We start from the raw sequence: 19,008 nt of genomic DNA on the forward strand, positions 1-19,008 counted from the left end.
TGTATACACTACAAATGATCACCATGATAAGTCTAGTTACCATCCATCACCATACAGTTGACCCCCGTCCCCATTTAGCACCCCTGCCAAACCCCTTCCCCTCTGGTAACCACTAATCGGCTCTCTGTATCTATGAGTTTGTTTTTGTTTTGTCTGTTCATTTGTTTTGTTTTTTAGGTTGCACATATAAGTGAAATCATATGGTATTTGTCATTCTCTCTCTGACTTATTTCACTTAGCTTAATACCTTCTAAGTCCATCCATGTTGTCGCAGATGGCAAGATTTCCTTTTTGTTTTTAACGACTGAGTAGTATTCCATTGTATATATATATACCATATCTTCTTTATCCATTCATCTGTTGATGGGCACTTTGTATCCATATCTTGACTATTGTAAATAATGTTGCAATGAACATAGGGGTGCATGTATCTTTTCGAATCAGTGTTTTCATATTCTTTGGGTAAATACCCAGAAGTGGGATAGCTGGATCATATGGTAGCTCTATTTTTAACTTTCTGAGAAACCTCCATACTGTTTTCCATAGTGGCTGCACCAACATTCCCACCAACAGGGTATGAGGGTGAGATTCTTTATGTATTCGGGACTCCAGTTTTTTGCTGGATATGTGTTTTGCTATTTCAACTCTTTTTGAAGAATAAAACAGCAAAAAATTAAACAAAAAACATTGATTTCTTTTGGCTTTCTATCTGGTTGGGGGAAAGGAGAAGAGGGTGAGAAACGAGGGGAAGAGGTGGGAAGCATCTTATGCTTTATGAGGACACAAGCAATGGCTCCCATCTTTCACAGCACGTGCACGTGAGCTGCAGTGAGGCAGATGCAAACCAGAATACGGGGGTGTGCAGGGTGCTCGGGAAGTGTCTGAGGGCCTTGATACAAGGCACACTTACAGGTGAGGTTCTGTTCACCCCCTAACCTGGCACAGCCGAGTCTGGTGTGAGAGTACATACCGTGGAAACTGCCCCCCTCAGAGACCCTGCCAGGATCTGCTTCCCTTCAGGCTACATCCCAAGGTAGAGATAGAAGGATAAGGAAAATGCTGATTTGTTATTAAATCAGAACAGCACCTCCTCTTGAAGGAATTTGGAGGGTAACATTGGTGCAGCCTCAAACCCTTAAAGCCTCAGAAGATGAGGAACAAATTGTCTTGGTTCCAAACAATTGCTGGAGTAATTCAACACTCTTAAATCTACCTTCTCCAGAAAGATCTCTTAAATTAGAAACGTGAAAATGAACAGTTTTTCAGACCAGGCTGGGGTAATGCCCATGAATATATATTAAAATCACTCTGATTAATAAATGTCCGTGTGAGCCCAAGATTAAAGTAACATGCTGAGCTTATATAATATTTACTCATGCTCTGATGATATCTCCGGAAGCCCAGAAGACCCAGAACTGGGGCTGTCACTGCCTTAAATAGAATTATTATAGCTTAATTTTCCCCCTTACCTCAGACTGTACTGCACCACCATATCATGGTGCATTTAATTCTCTCAATATTCACTGTGTAATAAAGGATCAAAATTAAAGTCACAGGGGTAGCAAAAGTAACGTGCATCACACTGGACACTGACCAGACATTTTTATTTAACACAGAAAACTGCTGGTGTAGCAACCCCACTACTGGGCATATACCCTGAGAAAACCATAATTCAAAAAGAGTCATGTACCAAAATGTTCATTGCAGCTCTATTTACAATAGCCCGGAAATGGAAACAACCTAAGTGTCCATCATCAGATGAATGGATAAAGAAGATGTGGCACATATATACAATGGAATATTACTCAGCCATAAAAAGAAACGAAATTGAGCTATTTGTAGTGAGGTGGATGGACCTAGAGTCTGTCATACAGAGTGAAGTGAGTCAGAAAGAGAAAGACAAATACCGTATGCTAACACATATATATGGAATTTAAGGAAAAAAATGTCATGAAGAACCTAGGGGTAAGACAGGAATAAAGACACAGGCCTACTAGAGAATGGACTTGAGGATATGGGGAGGGGGAAGGGTAAGCTGTGACAAAGCGAGAGAGAGGCATGGACATATATACACTACCAAACGTAAAATAGATAGCTAGTGGGAAGCAGCCGCATAGCACAGGGAGATCAGCTCAGTGCTTTGTGACCACCTGGAGGGGTGGGATAGGGAGGGTGGGAGGGAGGGAGATGCAGGAGGGAAGAGATATGGGAACATATGCATAACTGATTCACTTTGTTATAAAGCAGAAACTAACACACCATTGTAAAGCAATTATACTCCAATAAAGATGTAAAAAAAAAAATTACATTTCAGTTATTTAGTTCCAGGTTTTTTGCACTGAGGTTTGATAAAGTGATCTCTACAATTTTTTCGCTTGGGAAATTTAGTTAAATTTTCTTTGAGGCATATGATGTGGTCCTTTCTCACAAATATTATAAAAATAACAGAAAATAAAGTACTTTCCCTGAGCTAAATAAAAGAAAAAAAAAGAAAACTGCTGGTGTAAATGATATTGTAATAACTATGCTCCAATTTAAAATGCAAGTCACTGAGAGGAACTCCTGGGAGCCATAAAATGCCTTTCCCCTCCTCAAGGTTGTCCAAAGGGAAGAAAAGGACAAGGCTTTCAACCAGGTTGTTATCTTTACGATGCAATTTAATCTGGGATGCCACAAATGTGTGGGGCAGGATTGTTAGGCAATAATATCATAAAGTATCAAGAAAGTGCTAAAGAAAACAGAAGAAACAATTCTGCGGTTTTCTCACTTCCATGCGTAGATGTGAGAATATTATGTTAACCTGTCTGGTGGTGGCCACAGGACCGGGAGCTACTCTGAGCCCGCACTGCGGGGGGCCTGCTCAGGATGCAGGTGGAGAGACCAAACATGTATTGGATTTGTCGAGTAGGTTAGACCCTTCATACATCATCTCGTTGAGCCCTTATAATAAATAACCTTTAAAGTTAGGAGATATTTTTCCCATGTCGCAGTTGAGGAAACACATGTCGGAGGGGTCAAGTAAATTGTTCAAGGTCATGCACTAGAAGGCGGATTTGATGCTAAGGCTGCCTTCAAAGTCAGTGTTCTTTCTGTGACCCCACGGTCATAGGGAAGGGAGCACGTCCTTTCCATGGTTCACCATTCTGCGTTCTTTCTCCTGTAGGTTGTGGCATCCAAGGGAAAGCAGGAAAAGAGATGAGAATCTCGGGAGCAACATCAAGTCAGAGCCGAGCGTGGCTGGGGAGCAGCCAGGGCCAGTTGGGGCCTGTGAGCAGGCAGAGGCACGGCCTCCTGGATTCTGCCTAAGCCAGGACAGGGATCTGGCTGAGAGCAGCTCTGTGCCCACTTCTGCCGCATGCACCTAGAAGACCAATGCTCTGCTTTCTGGGGGCATCTACTGAATCAATTATAAACAAAGCACAGAGAATAAAATCTGGAAAATATAGTTTGGGAAGCTGAATTCCAACCAGAGCGAAAGTCGGGAAACATAGTCTGACACTGACAGTTTCTGAGCACTTGGAAAAAGTGATCACTGTTCAGAGTTAGCAAGAGTTTGCTGAGAATAAGTCATTTCCCTGTTCGGTAGCATTTCCAGATGGGCAGGCAAGTAACCACCATGAAGGCAGAACCTCATCCATGCATTTGCCAAGGTCTCATAAGATCACCTTGGCAACAGGGTGGGAAATGCACACGGGGCCACGCTGCAGGCAGGAGGAGTTGTCCAGGGCCGTGCACTTGCCCCCAAGGCTGAGTCCTGGTCACGCTGGAGAAGAGGGCTTGAACTCTGAGTCAGCCATCCCTGGCAGCAGATGGGGTCCGGCTATCCAGGTACAGGCTGCTGAGAGTATTCTAGCAGGTGATTTTCTGGAGGCCATCTATCTGAGGATCCCTGTGCCCAGGTTCCATCCATGGCAGGGACTTTACTTCGTAGGCATCTGATGAGACACTTGGTCAAAGGGCTTCAGTGAGTTCCCTTCACCTAAAGTCCACATTCCTTACCTGGCATTTCAGACTCCAAAATCAAGCCCCGACCACTTCTCTACTTTCTATGAGTTCACCCAGACTCTGCTCTCATCAAATCTGTCTTTGGGACTTGCACATTCAGGAGCCTGCTGGTGTATCTCTGCAGCACAAGGCAGTGAGAAGAACACTGGCCTAGGGGCCCAAGGCCTGGGTTCAGGCCCCAGCTCTCCCACGTACTAACTTTGTAAGTGATAACCTCTCCAAGCCTCCGTTTCCCTGTCTATAAAGGTAGGGACAACACTACCTCCTGACCTTGAATACCTGCTGTGCCCCAGGCTTGCACTTCCACAGTCTCCTGTAATCATTAAAGCCCATGTGATGTTCTCTCGCGCGGGTCTCTCAAAGTCAACAGGTCTGAAGCTGAACTTGTCCCTCCCCAAGTCTGCTCCACTTCCAGACTCTCTCCTTCTCCGTGGGTGGCGCTCTCTCTCTCCCTCAGACCCAATCCACTATCAGGCCAGCTTCACCCTCTAATGACCTTCCCCATCCACCAACTTCTTTTCATTGACATGTCACCCTCTCATCAAAAGTATTGCTTAAATTGCCTCTTAACTGGCTTCCCTCCGCCCACTCTTTAGTGCTAGGATGGCGGGGGCAGATACAAAGAGGAGGGAGGGAAAGGCAGATCTTCCCACAGCTCTTAGGATGAAAAACAGACTCCTTAACAATGGCCGGCAAGGCCCTCACGGTCTGCTCCCCAACCCTTTCCTCACCTCCTGTAACACTCCCCTCTGTTCCTGCTTCCCAGTCATCCCTCAGCGGCTCTGTCCTCTTCCCACAAGGAGCCTTTGTACACGCACTTTCCTGGTCCAAGAGTGCTCTTTCCCTGCATCCCCTGACCCAGGCCAACCTCACTTTCAACCTAAAATGTGCCTCACTATTCTTCTCCAGCTCAGTCCTTACATTTTCAGAAACACTTGCCCTGGATTCCTGCCTCTGTCAAGTTGCCTCACTGTTCACCCTGATAGCATCAGGAACTCCCCTCAGAGGCATTTGTCACCCGAGTAATTTTACCTCTGTGGAATCTGATTAACGTCTGCTTCCTTGTTACAAACTGAATACTTGTGTCCCCTCCAAATTCATATGTTGAGACTGTACTCCCTGATGTGATGGTATTAGGAGATGGGGCCTTTGGGAGGTAATTGGGATTAGTCAGGGTCATGAGGGTAGGGCCCTCATGAATAGGATTCGTGACCTTATAAGAGTCACGAGAGAGCTTGCTTCCTCTCTCTGCTCTCCTCCATGTGAGGACATGATGAGAAATCAGAGACTGCAACTCTGAAGAATGCTCTTGCCACAAACTAACCATGCTGGCACCCTGATCTCAGACTTCCAGCCTCCAGACTGTGAGAAATAAATTTCTTTTGCTTACAAGCCACCCAGTCTATGGCATTTTTGCTTATAGCAGCCTAAACTGACGAAGGCACTCTCCCAGGGGCACAGGGCTCACTTTTGTTGCCTCTGCTTCTAGCACAGTTTCCAGCACAGACAGGTGCTCAACAAGAAGTTTGTTGAGTGAATGGAGGCAACACGGATGGCATGGTGGCTACAAGCACAGACTGCAGGGCAGACTGTCTCTACCCTGCGTGTGATGTCAGGCAAGCCACTCAACTTCTCTGAGCTTCAGCTTCCCCATGTGTAAAATAGGGAGAGTGACAACATCCACCTCATAGGGTTGTTAGGAAGATTCAATGACCTTTGTTTAAATGTAATGTACTCAGAACACTACCTGACAAATAGTGAGGATGGTCTGTGTTTGTTAAATATGTAAAATGAACAGGTGCTAAATAATCATTAAATGAAGAAGTATTAATGAAGCTGACAGAAAACCTGATTTTAAAAAAGGAACACAAGTGGCTTGTTGTTGAAATATAGGCCAATGGCCAAGTCATGCTGACTAGAAATAACAAACTGTCTACGTAACAGAAAGCAGGATTTAAATTTAATTCAACCTTCGTTAGTAAGTTTGTGACTACATGTTGGGAAAACAACTACTTACAACTGGGAATACATCCAACATCTTAAGAGAAATGCCGGCTCAAATTCTTAATCCAGAGAAAGCTTTAGGTATGACGGATGCTACTGATTAGTCATACGCTGGGCTGAGTCACTTCTGTCAAAAATCAGCAAACCAAGATAAAACTCCCAAATGAACTTTTAAAAACCACCCACGCCCACTACGCGAATTCATCCATCAAGGCTTTGAGAATCTTCTTTGAGAGTTCCCCACACGGCACACAGTGCGCCTATGATTAGAGGACAACACTATAAAATACAGAAAATCCACAGATACCACACATTCCTACCAGCCCTTATCATATTCCCCAATATTTTCAAGTAAAGGAGTATAAAAAAATAGCTGGCTCAACATTTCATCCTCTGAGCATGTATGACTTTTTGTCAGGGTATTAACAACGAAAATCTTCAGACCTAAGTTTTCATCCAATGTATAATTGTTTCTTACTATAAAGGGGTGTGTTATCGCAGGACTAAAGACAGTAAAAAGTTGTGATATATTATAGTGCCTCTGTCAGTTTTTAAGGTTTTGCTGTTGCTTCAGGAGAAAAAGGAAGGAAGGACAGTTGCAGTTTTGAAGAAGGGGTGCTTGGCAAAGGGGAAAGGGCTCAAAACAACAAAGTAATTAGAGCTACTGCAGCAAACTAGGAGTGAACTATTAATTTCTCCTCAAACGTACTACACAAATTGCTTCAGCTTGTTTAGTTCAATTTATATGAGTGTAATATCGAATTAAAATTGTGAGTTGTTTTAGTGAAAATACACCAACAGAAGGGAGATTTCATTTTCTTGATGAAAAGAGAAAGTCAGCTGTGAGGCCAGATTTTCATCCAGCCTTAACTGTGAGCTGATTCTGATTGAGAGAAAAGGCCCTGTTTAAATACTTGTCCCCGGAGAAATAAGGGGTCGGGTGATGGCTTGATGCACAGCTCTGCTGGCTATGGGAGGCTACAGCCAGCCACTGGGGCTGTGGGTAGGGGGAGAGGAAGCCCAGCTGTGCAGAGAAGGGAAATTCTCACCACGCACCCCTCTCCATGACCTGGTTCTCCCTACCTCCAGCCTCATTTCTCTCCCATGTGCTGGAACGTGATTCTCTTCCACCTCTGTGTTTTACCAGTGCTGCTTTCTCTGCCCATAATGCCCTCTAAACTATGCTTGGCTAAGTCTTTCATGTTCTTGAAGCCTTGGGTGTCATCTCTTCCGAAAAGCTTTCCCCAACCGCCAGGTGAGAGATGTCTCTCCATTGCATCTAGTGCCACAATCACTTGCCACCATGTGTCTCTCATCACCTACATTGTGCATCCCTCTTGGGCAGGAGATGCAATTTAATCGATTCTATTTCCAGCAACAGTGCCTGGCATGAAGAAGATGCAGTAGGTATCTGTGGAACGTTGAAAGATGTCAACCTGCTGTGTAACACACAAAGACACAGACGGCAGAATCCATTCTGGACTTTCAAAAATGACCAGGTACTTTCTATGCAAGAATGACTGAGAATAAAGGCAAGAAGATGCTCGAGGTCATATGTGAGGCCTCTCTACCTATTAATACTTTAAGTTACAGAAATCATATGCAATATAAAAATATATTGTATCCATATGACTAATTATTCACGCATTCTGTGGTTATCGTGAGCTTTAAGGATGAGGAATATTCTCTGACACCTCGCTGAGCCATGCTAGAGCCTGACCATGTGCTAAATGAGAGTCTGCAAGTACATGAAGTATCCAAAGTCTCCAATACAGTGTACAGATGTACCTGCCCGGGAAGCAGCACATTGCACAAAGCAGAGTACAGGCCCTGCCCTGAAAAACCTCAGAGCGAAGACAACAGGGGCATTTCTGATGAGTCAGGGTTGCCGGGAAAAGCCGCTTAGTGGCTAAGAGTCAAGCAGATGTTTATTCCAAGCAAAGTAGATGCTATACACCCTGAAAAGAACATGATTCCACAAACTACTTTAAGACATATAGGGAATACATTCCTACTTTCTCCCAAATAGAAATATTCTTTGTTTCCCCCACATACGTGCCTCAGGATAAATTTTGTGAAGTGGAATTGCTAGACTATGGATATATACTTTTTTTTTCTAAGAGACAAGGACATTTTATTTTTGACGTGTAAGAGATTGACAAGCTGTTTTCCACAGCCATTGAACTATTCACATTCCTTCCTGTAGTGTATGAGAAGTCCAATTACTCCACATCTTTGTCCATAGTTGGTATGACTGGTCTTTTTAATTTTGGCTGTTCTAATAGGGGTGCAGGGGTATCTCATTGTGATCTTATTCTGCATTTTCTGTATGCAGTTAAGCATCTTTCTGTGTGCTTATTTGCCATCTATATAACTTCTTTGGTGAAGAGTCTGTTCAAATAGTTCCTCCAATTTTTACTGCGTTATTTGGTTTTTTAAAAAATTACTGTATTGAGATGTTCTTATATATTCTGGATAAAAGTCCTTTAACGGATTTATGCTTTGCAAATCCTTTCTCCCAGGCTATGGCTTGTCCTTTATTCTCTTAGTGTCTTTTGAAGAGGAGAAGCTTTTAATTTTGATGAAATCTAATTTGTCTTTTTTTTTTTTCTTCCTGTTTTGGATCACGCTTTTGGTAGTGTCTTATCTAAGAAATCTGTAACCTAAGGTCACCAAGATTTTCTCCTGTTTTCCTCTAGAAATTTCATAGTTTTATGCTTTACATTAAAGTTTATGATCTATTTTGAGTTAGTTTTTGCATATGGTGCAAGCTTCGGGTTGAATGTTATTTTTGCGGGGGGGTAGGGGGGAACATATGGATATTCAATTGTTCCATACCATTGTTTGCAAAGAGTATCCTTTCTCTTTTGAATTCCCCTTTGCACCTTATCTATGTAAGGGGGGGGGGGTCAAATTTCACGCTCACTATTCTGTTCCATTGATCTATTTAACTATTTTCACACCAATACCACACTGTAACAAGTACTGTAACTTTACAATTGGTCTTGAAATCAGATAGTGTCAATCTTCCAACTTTGTTCCATTTTCTTCAAAATTACTTTGGCTATCCTGGGTCATTTGCATTTCCATATGAATTTTGGAATTAGCTTATCAATTTTTACCAAAAAGCTTATTGGGGTTGAATTGAATCTATAAGTAAATTTGGAGAGAAATGAAATCTTAACACTGTTGAGTCTTCCAACCCACAAAACAAGGCATATCTCTCCATTTTAGCTAGGTTGTATTAAATTTATCGCAACAATGTTTTGTAGTTTTTAGCATATGGATCTTTGCACACTTTTGCCAGATTTATCCCTCTCTTTTTTTATGCTATTGTAAATGGTATTATTTTAAAATTTTAATTTATGATTCTTTGCTGCTTGTATATAGAAATGCAATGTTTTTAATGTATTTGTCTCATATCTAGCAACATTACGAAACTCACCTATGAGTTCTAGGAGCTTTTTTGTAGATTTCTATGTATTTTCTCCATAGATGATTATGTCATCAACATTTTTTTTCCTATTCCAGTCTAGATGACTTTTATTTCTTTTTCTTGCCTATTGTTTTGGCTAGAACCTCCAGTACTATGTTGAATAGAAGTGATAAGAATGGACATCCTTATTTTGTTCCTCATCTTCTGATTGGAGAGTTAATACATTTACAGTTAGGGTAATTACTGATAAGGAGGGACTTACTTCTGTCATAGTGCTATTTGTTTTCTATATGCCTTATATATTTTTGTCCCTCATTTCCTGCATTACTGTCTTTTAGTTGATTTTTTAGTAGTGAAACGTTTAAATTCCTTTCTCATTTTCTCTTGTGTATTCTATAGCTATTTTATTTCTGGTTACCATGGATTACATTTAACATCCAAAAGTTGTAACACTCTAATTTGAATTTATACCTGCTTAACTTCAATGACATACAAAATCTCTGCTCTTTTAACACTCTGTCCCCACACCTTTTGGTTGTTGATGGCACAAAATTACATCTTCATACGTTGTGTGCCCCAAACTGTTAATTCTTTTAAATGAATTAATCTCTTAAATTATGTAGAAAGCCAGACTTGAAGTTACAAACCAAAGTTACAATAATACTGGCTTGTTTTAGACCAAGTTTTTTTTTTCTTTAAGTGTATTAATCTCTTAAATTGTGTAGAAAATAAAAAGTACAGTTACAAACCATTGTTACTAGCTTTTACAATTTCCCATGTATTTACCTTTATTGAGATCTTTATCTCTCCGTACAAATGTGAGTTACCGTCTTGGGTCCCTTCATTTCACCTGCAGGACTCCCTGAGCATTTCTTGCAGGTGTAGTGGTAACAAATTCCCTCAGCTTTTTTTTATCCAGGAATGTCTTAATTTTCCTCTCACTTTTGAAGGATAGTTTTGCAAGATATGGGATTCCTTGTGTTTTTTGGCCACGGTGCGCAGCTTGTGGGATCTTAGTCCCCTGACCAGGGATTGAACCCACATCCTTGGCAGCGGAAGAGCAGAGTCCTAACCGCTGGATCACTGGGGAATTCCCCAGATATGGGATTCTTAGTTGACAGCTTTCTTCCAGCCCTTTGAATATATCAGTACACTGCTTTCTGGCCTCCAAAGATTCTGATGAGAAATCTGCTGAAAATCTTATTGAGGATCCCTTGTACATGACGATTTGCTTCTCTTGCTGTTTTCAAGAATTATCTTTGTCTTTGGTTTTTGAAAGTTTGATTATAATGTGTCTTAGTGTGGATCTCTTTGAGTTCATCTTACTTGAAGTTGGTTGGGCTTCTTGGATGTTTGTATTTATATCTTTCATCAAATTTGGGAAGTTTCAGTCATTATTTCTTCAAATATTCTCTCTGCCCCTTTCTTTCTCTTTTCCTTCTTGGACTCTCACAACGTCCACCTTATGGTGTCCCATAGGTCACTTAGGCTCTGCTCACTTTTCTTTAATCTTTTTTCTTTCTGTTCCTCAGACTTGATAATTTCCATTGTCCTATCTTCACGTTTGCTAATTCTTTTTTTCTGCCTGCTCAAATATGCCTTTGAATCTCTCTAGTGAACTTTTCATTTCCATTCTTATATCTTTCATCTCCAGAATTCCTTTTTGGTTTCTTTTTAGGTTTTCTATCCCTTTATTGATATTTCCATTTCATTCATAGATGGTTTCTTGACTTTCTCCACATCTTCCTTTAGTTATCTGAGTATCTTTAAGACAGCTGTTTTAAAGTCTTTGTCTAGTAGATCTGCCATCAGGTCTTTTTCAAGGGTGATTTTTGTTTATTTATTTATTTTTCCTTTGAATGGGCCATACATTCCTGTTTCTTTATATGCCTTCTGATTTTTTTGGTTGAAAACAACATTTGACTCTAATGATGTGGTAACTCTGGAAATCAGATGATTCTCCTTCCCCAGGGTTTGATATTTTTGGTTGTTGTTATTACTTATTGTTTTTTGACGGTTGAAGGCTGTCTTTGTGCTGAGGATCAGCCCAAAGTATAAAGTTAAAGTCTTCTCAGTCTTTTTTCAGACTTTCCCTAGGCATGTGTGGTCACTTTTTAATTTTTCCCATATATGCAGTTAATTTTGAATGTCCTAGTCTTTAATGTCTGGCTCCCAAAAGGGGAAAAAGAGAAAAAGGAGGGGAGGGGAAAGCATGCTGATTGTTTAAATCCCCTGGAAGTTACTTCAGCCAGAGAGGGAGGGGCTTGCAACAGTGAGAGGAGATGCAACAATGGCTGGCCACCTTCGTCTGCACATCAGTGATCAGAGGCAGTAACCAGAGATCAGAGACAGATCCCCAATATTCGGAAGACAGAGGCCCTTTTCCCCACACTGGCTCCCACAAGCTGTGTGCAGGCTGTTCCAGGAACATGGGCACAGCTGCCTGCCATGTGGCTGGGGTGGGGGAGGGATAGCTCTTACTGGGCTAAGAGCTGAAGTTGACTAAATTTAACTGCACTTTATCTGTCCATGTCTTTCCCTGGACGTAGTCCGTCTTCAACAGACTTCAGTATTCCAAAATGGTTACATCAGACAGATTCTGTTGGTGCAATTATTGTTTAGGTGGGGAGACAGATTCCTGTGGCTTCCTACTCTGCCATCTTCCCAGGAACCTTTGTGGGATGTTTTTTAAATCACAAATTAAACCTCTTTTGTTGGTATAAAGCTATTTAGGTTACTTGTTTCTCCTCATTTAAAAAAAATCTATTTTTGAATGAGCTTTGGTAGCATGTCTTTTGAGGGATTTGTCTATTCCAATTTTTAAAATGATCAAATTTGTAGGCATAAAGTTGTTTATAATATTGCCTTATATTTTCTATATAAGTTTTCAAAATCTATAGTTATGTCACCTCTCTCATTCCTGATAATAGTAATTTATGTCTTTCCTCTTTATTTTACTGTTAGTATGGCTAGAGGTTTATAACTTTTATTGATTTTCTCAAAGAAACAACTATTGGTTCAACTGATTTTCTGTAAAGTGTTTGTTTTCTCTTTAATTGATGTCTGCTCTGTTCTTCATTATTTCCTTTCTTATGCTTATTTTGTTTTTCATTTGTTCCTCTATTCCTAATTTCTTAATATAGCTGAAGTCGTTGATTTAAAACCTTTCTTTTTTTTCTAATATAGTGTTTAGTTAGTGCTACAATTCCCCCTAAGTATTGCTTTAGTGACATACCCAAATTTTTGAATATATTCGACTTTAATTTTCATTCAGTTCAAAATATTTTCTCATTTCCATCTTGATTTCCTTTGTGACACATGGGTTTTTTAGAAGTGTGTTATTCCATTTTGATATTTGGGGAATCTTCCAGAAATCTTTCTATTATTGATTTCTCATGTAATTCCATTGTGGTCAGAGAACACATTTTGTAGGATTTCAAGCCTTATACATTTATTGAAGCTTCTTTTATGGCCCAGAATATAGTCTATCTTGGTAAATGTTCTCTGTGCCCTTGAAAGGAAAGTGTATTCTGTTGATGTTTGGTTAGTGTTCTATGAAAGTCAACTAAGTTGAATTGGTTGATAGTCTTGTTCAAGTCTTCTATATCCTTAATAATTTTCTGCATATTTATTCTATCAATTAGTGAGAAGAGACTTAAAATATCAGACTGTAATTGTGGATTTGTCTGTTTCTCCTTGCTGTTCTATATGTTTTTATTCTTATGTATTTTGATATTCTATTATTACATTTTAAAAAGGTTTAGGATTATTATTTCCTCTCAAAGAATTGACCTCTTTATAATTATGAAATGACTTCCTTTATTCCTGTTAATATTCTTACCTCTGAAATCTCCTTTCTCTGACACTAGAGCTATTTCAGCTTTCTTTTAATTAGTGTTTGCATGGGAGAGTTGTCTATTCATTTACTTTGAACCTAATTGTGTCTTTATATTTGGTATGTTTCTTGTAGGCATCAAATAATTGTAGTTGGGTCCTGCTTATTTTATCCAATCTGACAATGCCTGCCTTTTATCAGAAGCTGTTAGACTATTTATATTTAAAGTGATTATTGATATGATTAGGTTTAAGTCTATCATTTTGTTATTTGCTTTCTATTTGTCCCATCTATTCTTTGGTCCCTCATTCCCTTTCTTCTTCCTTCTTAGATTAACTGAGTATATTCTCATGCTATTTTATCTCCATTGAAAGCTTATGAGTTATAACTGCTTGCTTTTTTATTTTAGTGGTTGCATTAGGGTTTATAATATATATCTTTAACTTATCACAGTCTACCTTTAAGTGATATTATAAAACTTCATGTATAGCATAAAAACCTTACAATAGTATTCTTCTATTTTTCCCCTCCCAGTCTTTTTGATACTGCTGTCATACATTTTACTTCCACATATGTTATAAACCCCAAAATATATTGTTATTTTTGTTTAAATGGTCAATTATCTTTTAAAGAAATTTAAATAATAAAAAACATATATAATTGCCCATGTAGTTATCAATGCTCTGTATTCCTTTCTGTAGATACATTTTTCCATTTGGTATCATCTGCCTTCTGCCTAAAGGAATTTGGTATTTCTTGTGGTGCAGGTTTGCTGGTGGTGAAACCATTCAGCTTTTGTAGATCTGCAAGTGTCTTTATTTTGCCTTTGGTTTTGAAAGATATTTTTGCCAGATATAGAATCCTAGATTGACACGTTTTTTTCTTTCAGTACTTTAAATATCTGTACCACTGAATTCCCTTTTGCTGAATTAAGAAACAGGAAATCTGCTATCTTCTTTATTTGTTCTTCTGTAGCTGCCTTTAAGATTTTCTCTTTATTATTGGTTTTGAGAAACCTTATTATCATATACCTTGGCGTTGTTTTCTTCCTGTTTCTTGTGCGTGGGGTTTGTTGAGCTACTTGATTAAATCAAATTTTCACCAAATTTGAAAACATTTCAGTGATTACTTCTTCAAATATTTTTTCTGTTCTTTGTTTCTTTTCCTTCCAGGAGTTCAGTTACAAGTATATTAAGATGATTTAAATTATCTCATATCTCACCAATATTCTTTTCTTTATTTTTAAAAATTCTTTTTTCTCTTTATGTTTCATTTTGGATTGTTTCAGTTTGGATAGACTGTTATAGCTTCAAGTTCACTAACCTTTTCTTCTGCAGTGTCTAATCTGTTGTTAATCCTATCCAGTTTATTTTTCATCTCACCTACTGTAGTTTTCATGTCTAGATATTTAAGTCCTTTTAATATGTTCCATGTCTCTACTTAATTTTTGAACATATGTCACATAACTATTGTAATCTTTAATGTCCTAGTCTGCTAATTCTAACATCTGCATCAGTTCTGGTTCGACTTCCATTGATTGATTTTTCTCCTCATTACGGATGTGTATATAGACTTCAATTCTTTTTTTTCTATGGAAAACCAAGTTGCCCTCCAAAAATGTTTTATCATTTCCCATCACTACCAATACATGAGAGTTTGTTTCCCTCCCTATCCTGCCAACACTGAATTTTGACAATCTTTAATCTTTGCCTATCTCATTGGCTAGAACTATTTACTACCACAACGGATATTTATTGAGCACCAGCTACAAGCCTAGTGACAGACGGTGGCAATTCTGTGGTGTTCAAGCAGTCACAGTAGCTGCCCTCATGGTGCTTATTACCTTGTGGTGTTTATGTTTTTATTTGCATTTTCATTGATTATTAGTGATGTTGAGCAGCTGTTCTCAAGTTTACTGTCCATTTATATTTCTTCTTTGGTATATGGCTTACTAATGCTCAGTGACCAGTTTTAAGTTAACTGTTTGGATTTTTTATTCCTATGTCAGAGCTATTTATTTACTAAAAATAAATACTTAACTTTTTGAGAAATTAAAAAATGTTTTGTAAACAAAGACATTTCTTTAAAATAAATTAATATTTGTAAGTAATTTCTTTGAAGAAATGACTTACATATTACTCAAACATTTTTTTCTATGTTAAAAGTAAATAGAAATTGATTTTGGTTTAAAAACAGTAAACATTTTTGAGCAATGCAAAAGTACAAAATACATATATGGATACATAAGATATACATAAATACGTAATGAATAAAACTTTCATATGTATCTGACATCGACAAATAAATGACTTACATTCTTTAGAAATAATCATGCAGATTACAAATGCCACTTTACTCTCTTAATAATGAAATGGAAAGTCAAGGAGATGGAACATTCCCAGATTAAATATTTCCAGCTGATTAAATATTTCTGGCAAAGCCATGCCATCTGTATTAGAAATGCCCTATATACAAGTCTGTTAATTTGTAATTGTCTAAGATCTATTCTTTCAAAGGAGAACGTGTCAGAATCCCCATTACAGAACGTTTGTTTACCCACTGAAGAGTAGCAGGCGTTCTCAAAGGTACATGCTACCTATTCATCCGGCTGTGTGGGTAATGCTTCCTGGAGCCCCAGGAAGGACGCCCTGATTGAGACACAGGTTCTATAACGTGCCCAGTTGTCTTTTTAGCATTAACGGTCAATGTGAAGTGGACAGGGAGGTAGTGGATCCTGAGAAGCATTTCAACTCTATGGCCAGGGATATGACTTGTACACATGTCACACGGCTGAGGGGTGTTTGCCCTCTGAATATGATGGAGGAAATGTATGTCCCCAGTTATGCTGTGAATGAATAAATTGAACAGTTTTAATAATGGGGATGATGACAGCAGCCAGCAAAGCCCCAAGAGGCCCAACCCACCAGTTCTTCCATTGGACCTGGGCCCCGGGACTGACCTGTTTGGTGAAGGTGGTCTCTGGCCACCTCAAACAAGCGCAGGTGCATGTTGGTGATGGGGTTGAAGGAGCCACAGGCCAGGAGCACCACGGGGATTCGGCTCTTCATCTTGTCAGGCACATTCACACTCGCTGCAGCAGCCACCCTGCCTTCATTGGGACAAAAACTCACGTCAGGGAGTTGGCACCAAGACAAGTGTCAAGATCAGCGTCTCTAAGCCACACACAGGCCATTACTTCTCACTTGTAAGATGACTGAGGAGGCAAGAATAACAGTAACAACATTTACAGGAGGTTCACCATGGGCCAGGAACTGTGCCAAGCACCACACCAAGGTACAGCTCGTATCTTACCAAATGCTTTCAACTCAACCCTGAGTAGTTACTCATACAGCTCAGGGACCTTAGAAGCTGCAGGGCCAGGACTGGAACCCAGGCAGCCTGACCCAAAGACCATGTTCTGCCCATAACCTCTACATTCTCCCTGTGCTCTGATGGATCCCCTTGGTCCAAAGGCATATGTAAGATGCCCAAAATGTCATCTCTGAGAGTCCAAATAAAGTCACAGGCCTCAGAGCAGAGCGGGACTTGTTAAAAACTTACTTTAAAATAATTTCAGACTTACCAAAAAAGTTGCAAAATTTGTACAAAGAATTCCTATATACCCTTTACACAGAGTCCCCAAAGGTTAACATTTTACCACACTTGCTACATTCATTCTCCCTCTCCGTATACACACACATATCTCTAAATACCTATAATTTTTTTCTGAAATGTTTGAGAATAAGTTGTAGACATAATACCTCTTTAAATACTTCAGTATGTGTTTTCTAAGAGCAAAGACATTTTCTTATATAACTGCAGAACAACGATTAAAATCAGAAAATTAACATTGCTACAGGACTATAATCTAATCTACAGGTCTTTTCTGATGTCACTCACTGTCTTTATCTGGGGCCCAAGCATTTTTTGAGAGGGTCAGGCCCAGACACTCTCCATACATAGTTCATTTATCCTCACAACAACCTTATAAGTAATATTATCCTCATCTTGCATATGAGGAAACTGAGGCTCAGAGAGGGGCTCTCATTTGCCCTAGGTCACACAGCCAGTAAGAGGTAGAACTAGGAGTCAAACCAAGGCCTAACTCCAGTGAAGCTATTCATGAACATTCCAGGAGGCAGTGCCTCAGTGGCAGGAGAGCCCCTATCAGCCAACCTGCCCTGGAGCCCAGGCTGTCTTCTGCTTTACTCTAACCTCACCTAGGTGCTGAAAGCTACAGGGTAAGGAGACAAGAGGGTGGGCCCAGAGGAGGGCTGGGTGGAGACTGAAAGGGCAGCGGCCAGCTGGGAGTGGACCTGCCTCCTGGTACTGGGAAGGCTTAAGCACCTCCTTGGGTACATAGAGAAGTTGTTCTGGCAGGGTTCTGAGCTATGGTGGTGTGAGGATAAAAAACTCTCAACATAGGTGGGCCGTGGTTTCTTCCCACTTCCTTTGAGGCAGCAGGGACACCCCCTGCTGCGTGAGAAGAAAGAAGCCCGCATGACCGCTGCTGGCCCTGGAGGGCAGATCTTTAATGAGATAGTATTTGCAGAGTGTGCTGAGCTAGTCACAAGAGCAGCCTTGAAATGAGTGTATCCGAAGAGGCTGGCCGTTTTCTACAACTGTTAGGAAGCCTTTCAAAATTCTACTTCGTTCTGACAAAATAGTATTTTTTTTTAGAGCCCTTAAAACATGTAACTGCAGCATCTCAGGTAACCTGGGGTTTTGATCCATTTTCTCCAAAGTTCCCCAAAACTGTAAATTAGAACATTAGTTTGAATGGTGGCATCAATGCGATGCAGTGCGACGATGGGGAGGAGAACAAATGATATGTAGGAAGTGTGTGTCTGTCTTTTCTCTCCTTGCGTGGTCACACTGAGCCACGCCGCTCTGACAGCGACTGACTCTGTCTGAGCCGCACATCAGGCTGGAGGTCGCAGTGGGTGCACATTCCCAGGCTCAGGAACGAGGTCAGTGCACCTGCGTCGTCTGTTTACGCCAACGTGCTTCAACTAAACACCCTCCCAAGCCCAAACCCAGAGAAATACAATGATAGGGCTGAAATGGACTCCCTCCGGGGGTTCAGCAAAGAATACACCAGGCTCCAATTTGAGTGCCTCTCGAAGGTCGGATGCATGCCATAAAAGTGACTCATCTGCCCTATCATGTCATAGTATCTGGCGAGATGAAGCAAGTGTGGGGGACTTTTGCTACTGGGAAAGGCTTCTCACCAATAAGCATTTAATAGAGGTCCACCAAGTGCACAGCAATTGCAGCTGAGGGATTTAACAAGTTGAGAAGGTGGCATACGGTCTTCTTGGAATTTATCATTAAACTGGAGGCAAGGCAAACAGATTCCACATCCGGATCCCGCCCCCTCTCCAGTTTACCGCCTCCCACTTCACAGTCATCCCGATAGCATTTCATCCAGCTCCTCAAATACAACACGCAGCTCCTTCCTCCTGCTGGTGCAAATGCTCTTCCGACCACCTGAAACGAACGCCCTCCTCGCTCCTGCCTTCAAGGTGTTCTCCTTGGAGGCCCAGGCCTCCTCACACCCCCACCACGCTAACTGTACCTGTTACTTTATCACTTTCTTCTTTCACGGACCACAGACCTGTCACTGCCTTGTTTCCGCATCTCTCTTCCCCAAGTAGAAGGTGAACTCCTCCAGGGAGGTTTCTTGTTCATCTAGGCCCCTCAACTCCTGCAGGGGGCCTGGCACACA

At 40.5% G+C, this 19,008-nt stretch overlaps 1 protein-coding gene across 5 annotated transcripts in view; it reads right to left on the bottom strand.

Annotated features, from left to right (window-relative positions):
- The window catches only part of NMNAT3 (nicotinamide nucleotide adenylyltransferase 3), a 116,972-nt gene that overhangs the window by 51,301 nt on the left and 46,663 nt on the right, over positions 1–19,008 (bottom strand). For 2 of the 5 annotated variants that reach the window (XM_027091580.1, XM_027091582.1), the window contains exon 2: positions 16,240–16,385. In XM_027091580.1, the coding sequence (XP_026947381.1) occupies positions 16,240–16,348 (109 nt within the window). In that variant the 5' untranslated portion in view covers positions 16,349–16,385. Of the gene's footprint in view, positions 1–16,239; positions 16,391–19,008 lie in introns of those variants that run through there. The other 3 variants (XR_003429695.1, XM_027091581.1, XM_027091579.1) reach the window with 3 other exon arrangements.

This window comes from Aethalodelphis obliquidens, unplaced genomic scaffold (genome assembly GCF_003676395.1).
Source record: "Aethalodelphis obliquidens isolate GAN/ISIS:26980383/991018 unplaced genomic scaffold, ASM367639v1 scaffold72, whole genome shotgun sequence".
In the NCBI taxonomy this organism is placed as follows: domain Eukaryota; kingdom Metazoa; phylum Chordata; class Mammalia; order Artiodactyla; family Delphinidae; genus Aethalodelphis; species Aethalodelphis obliquidens.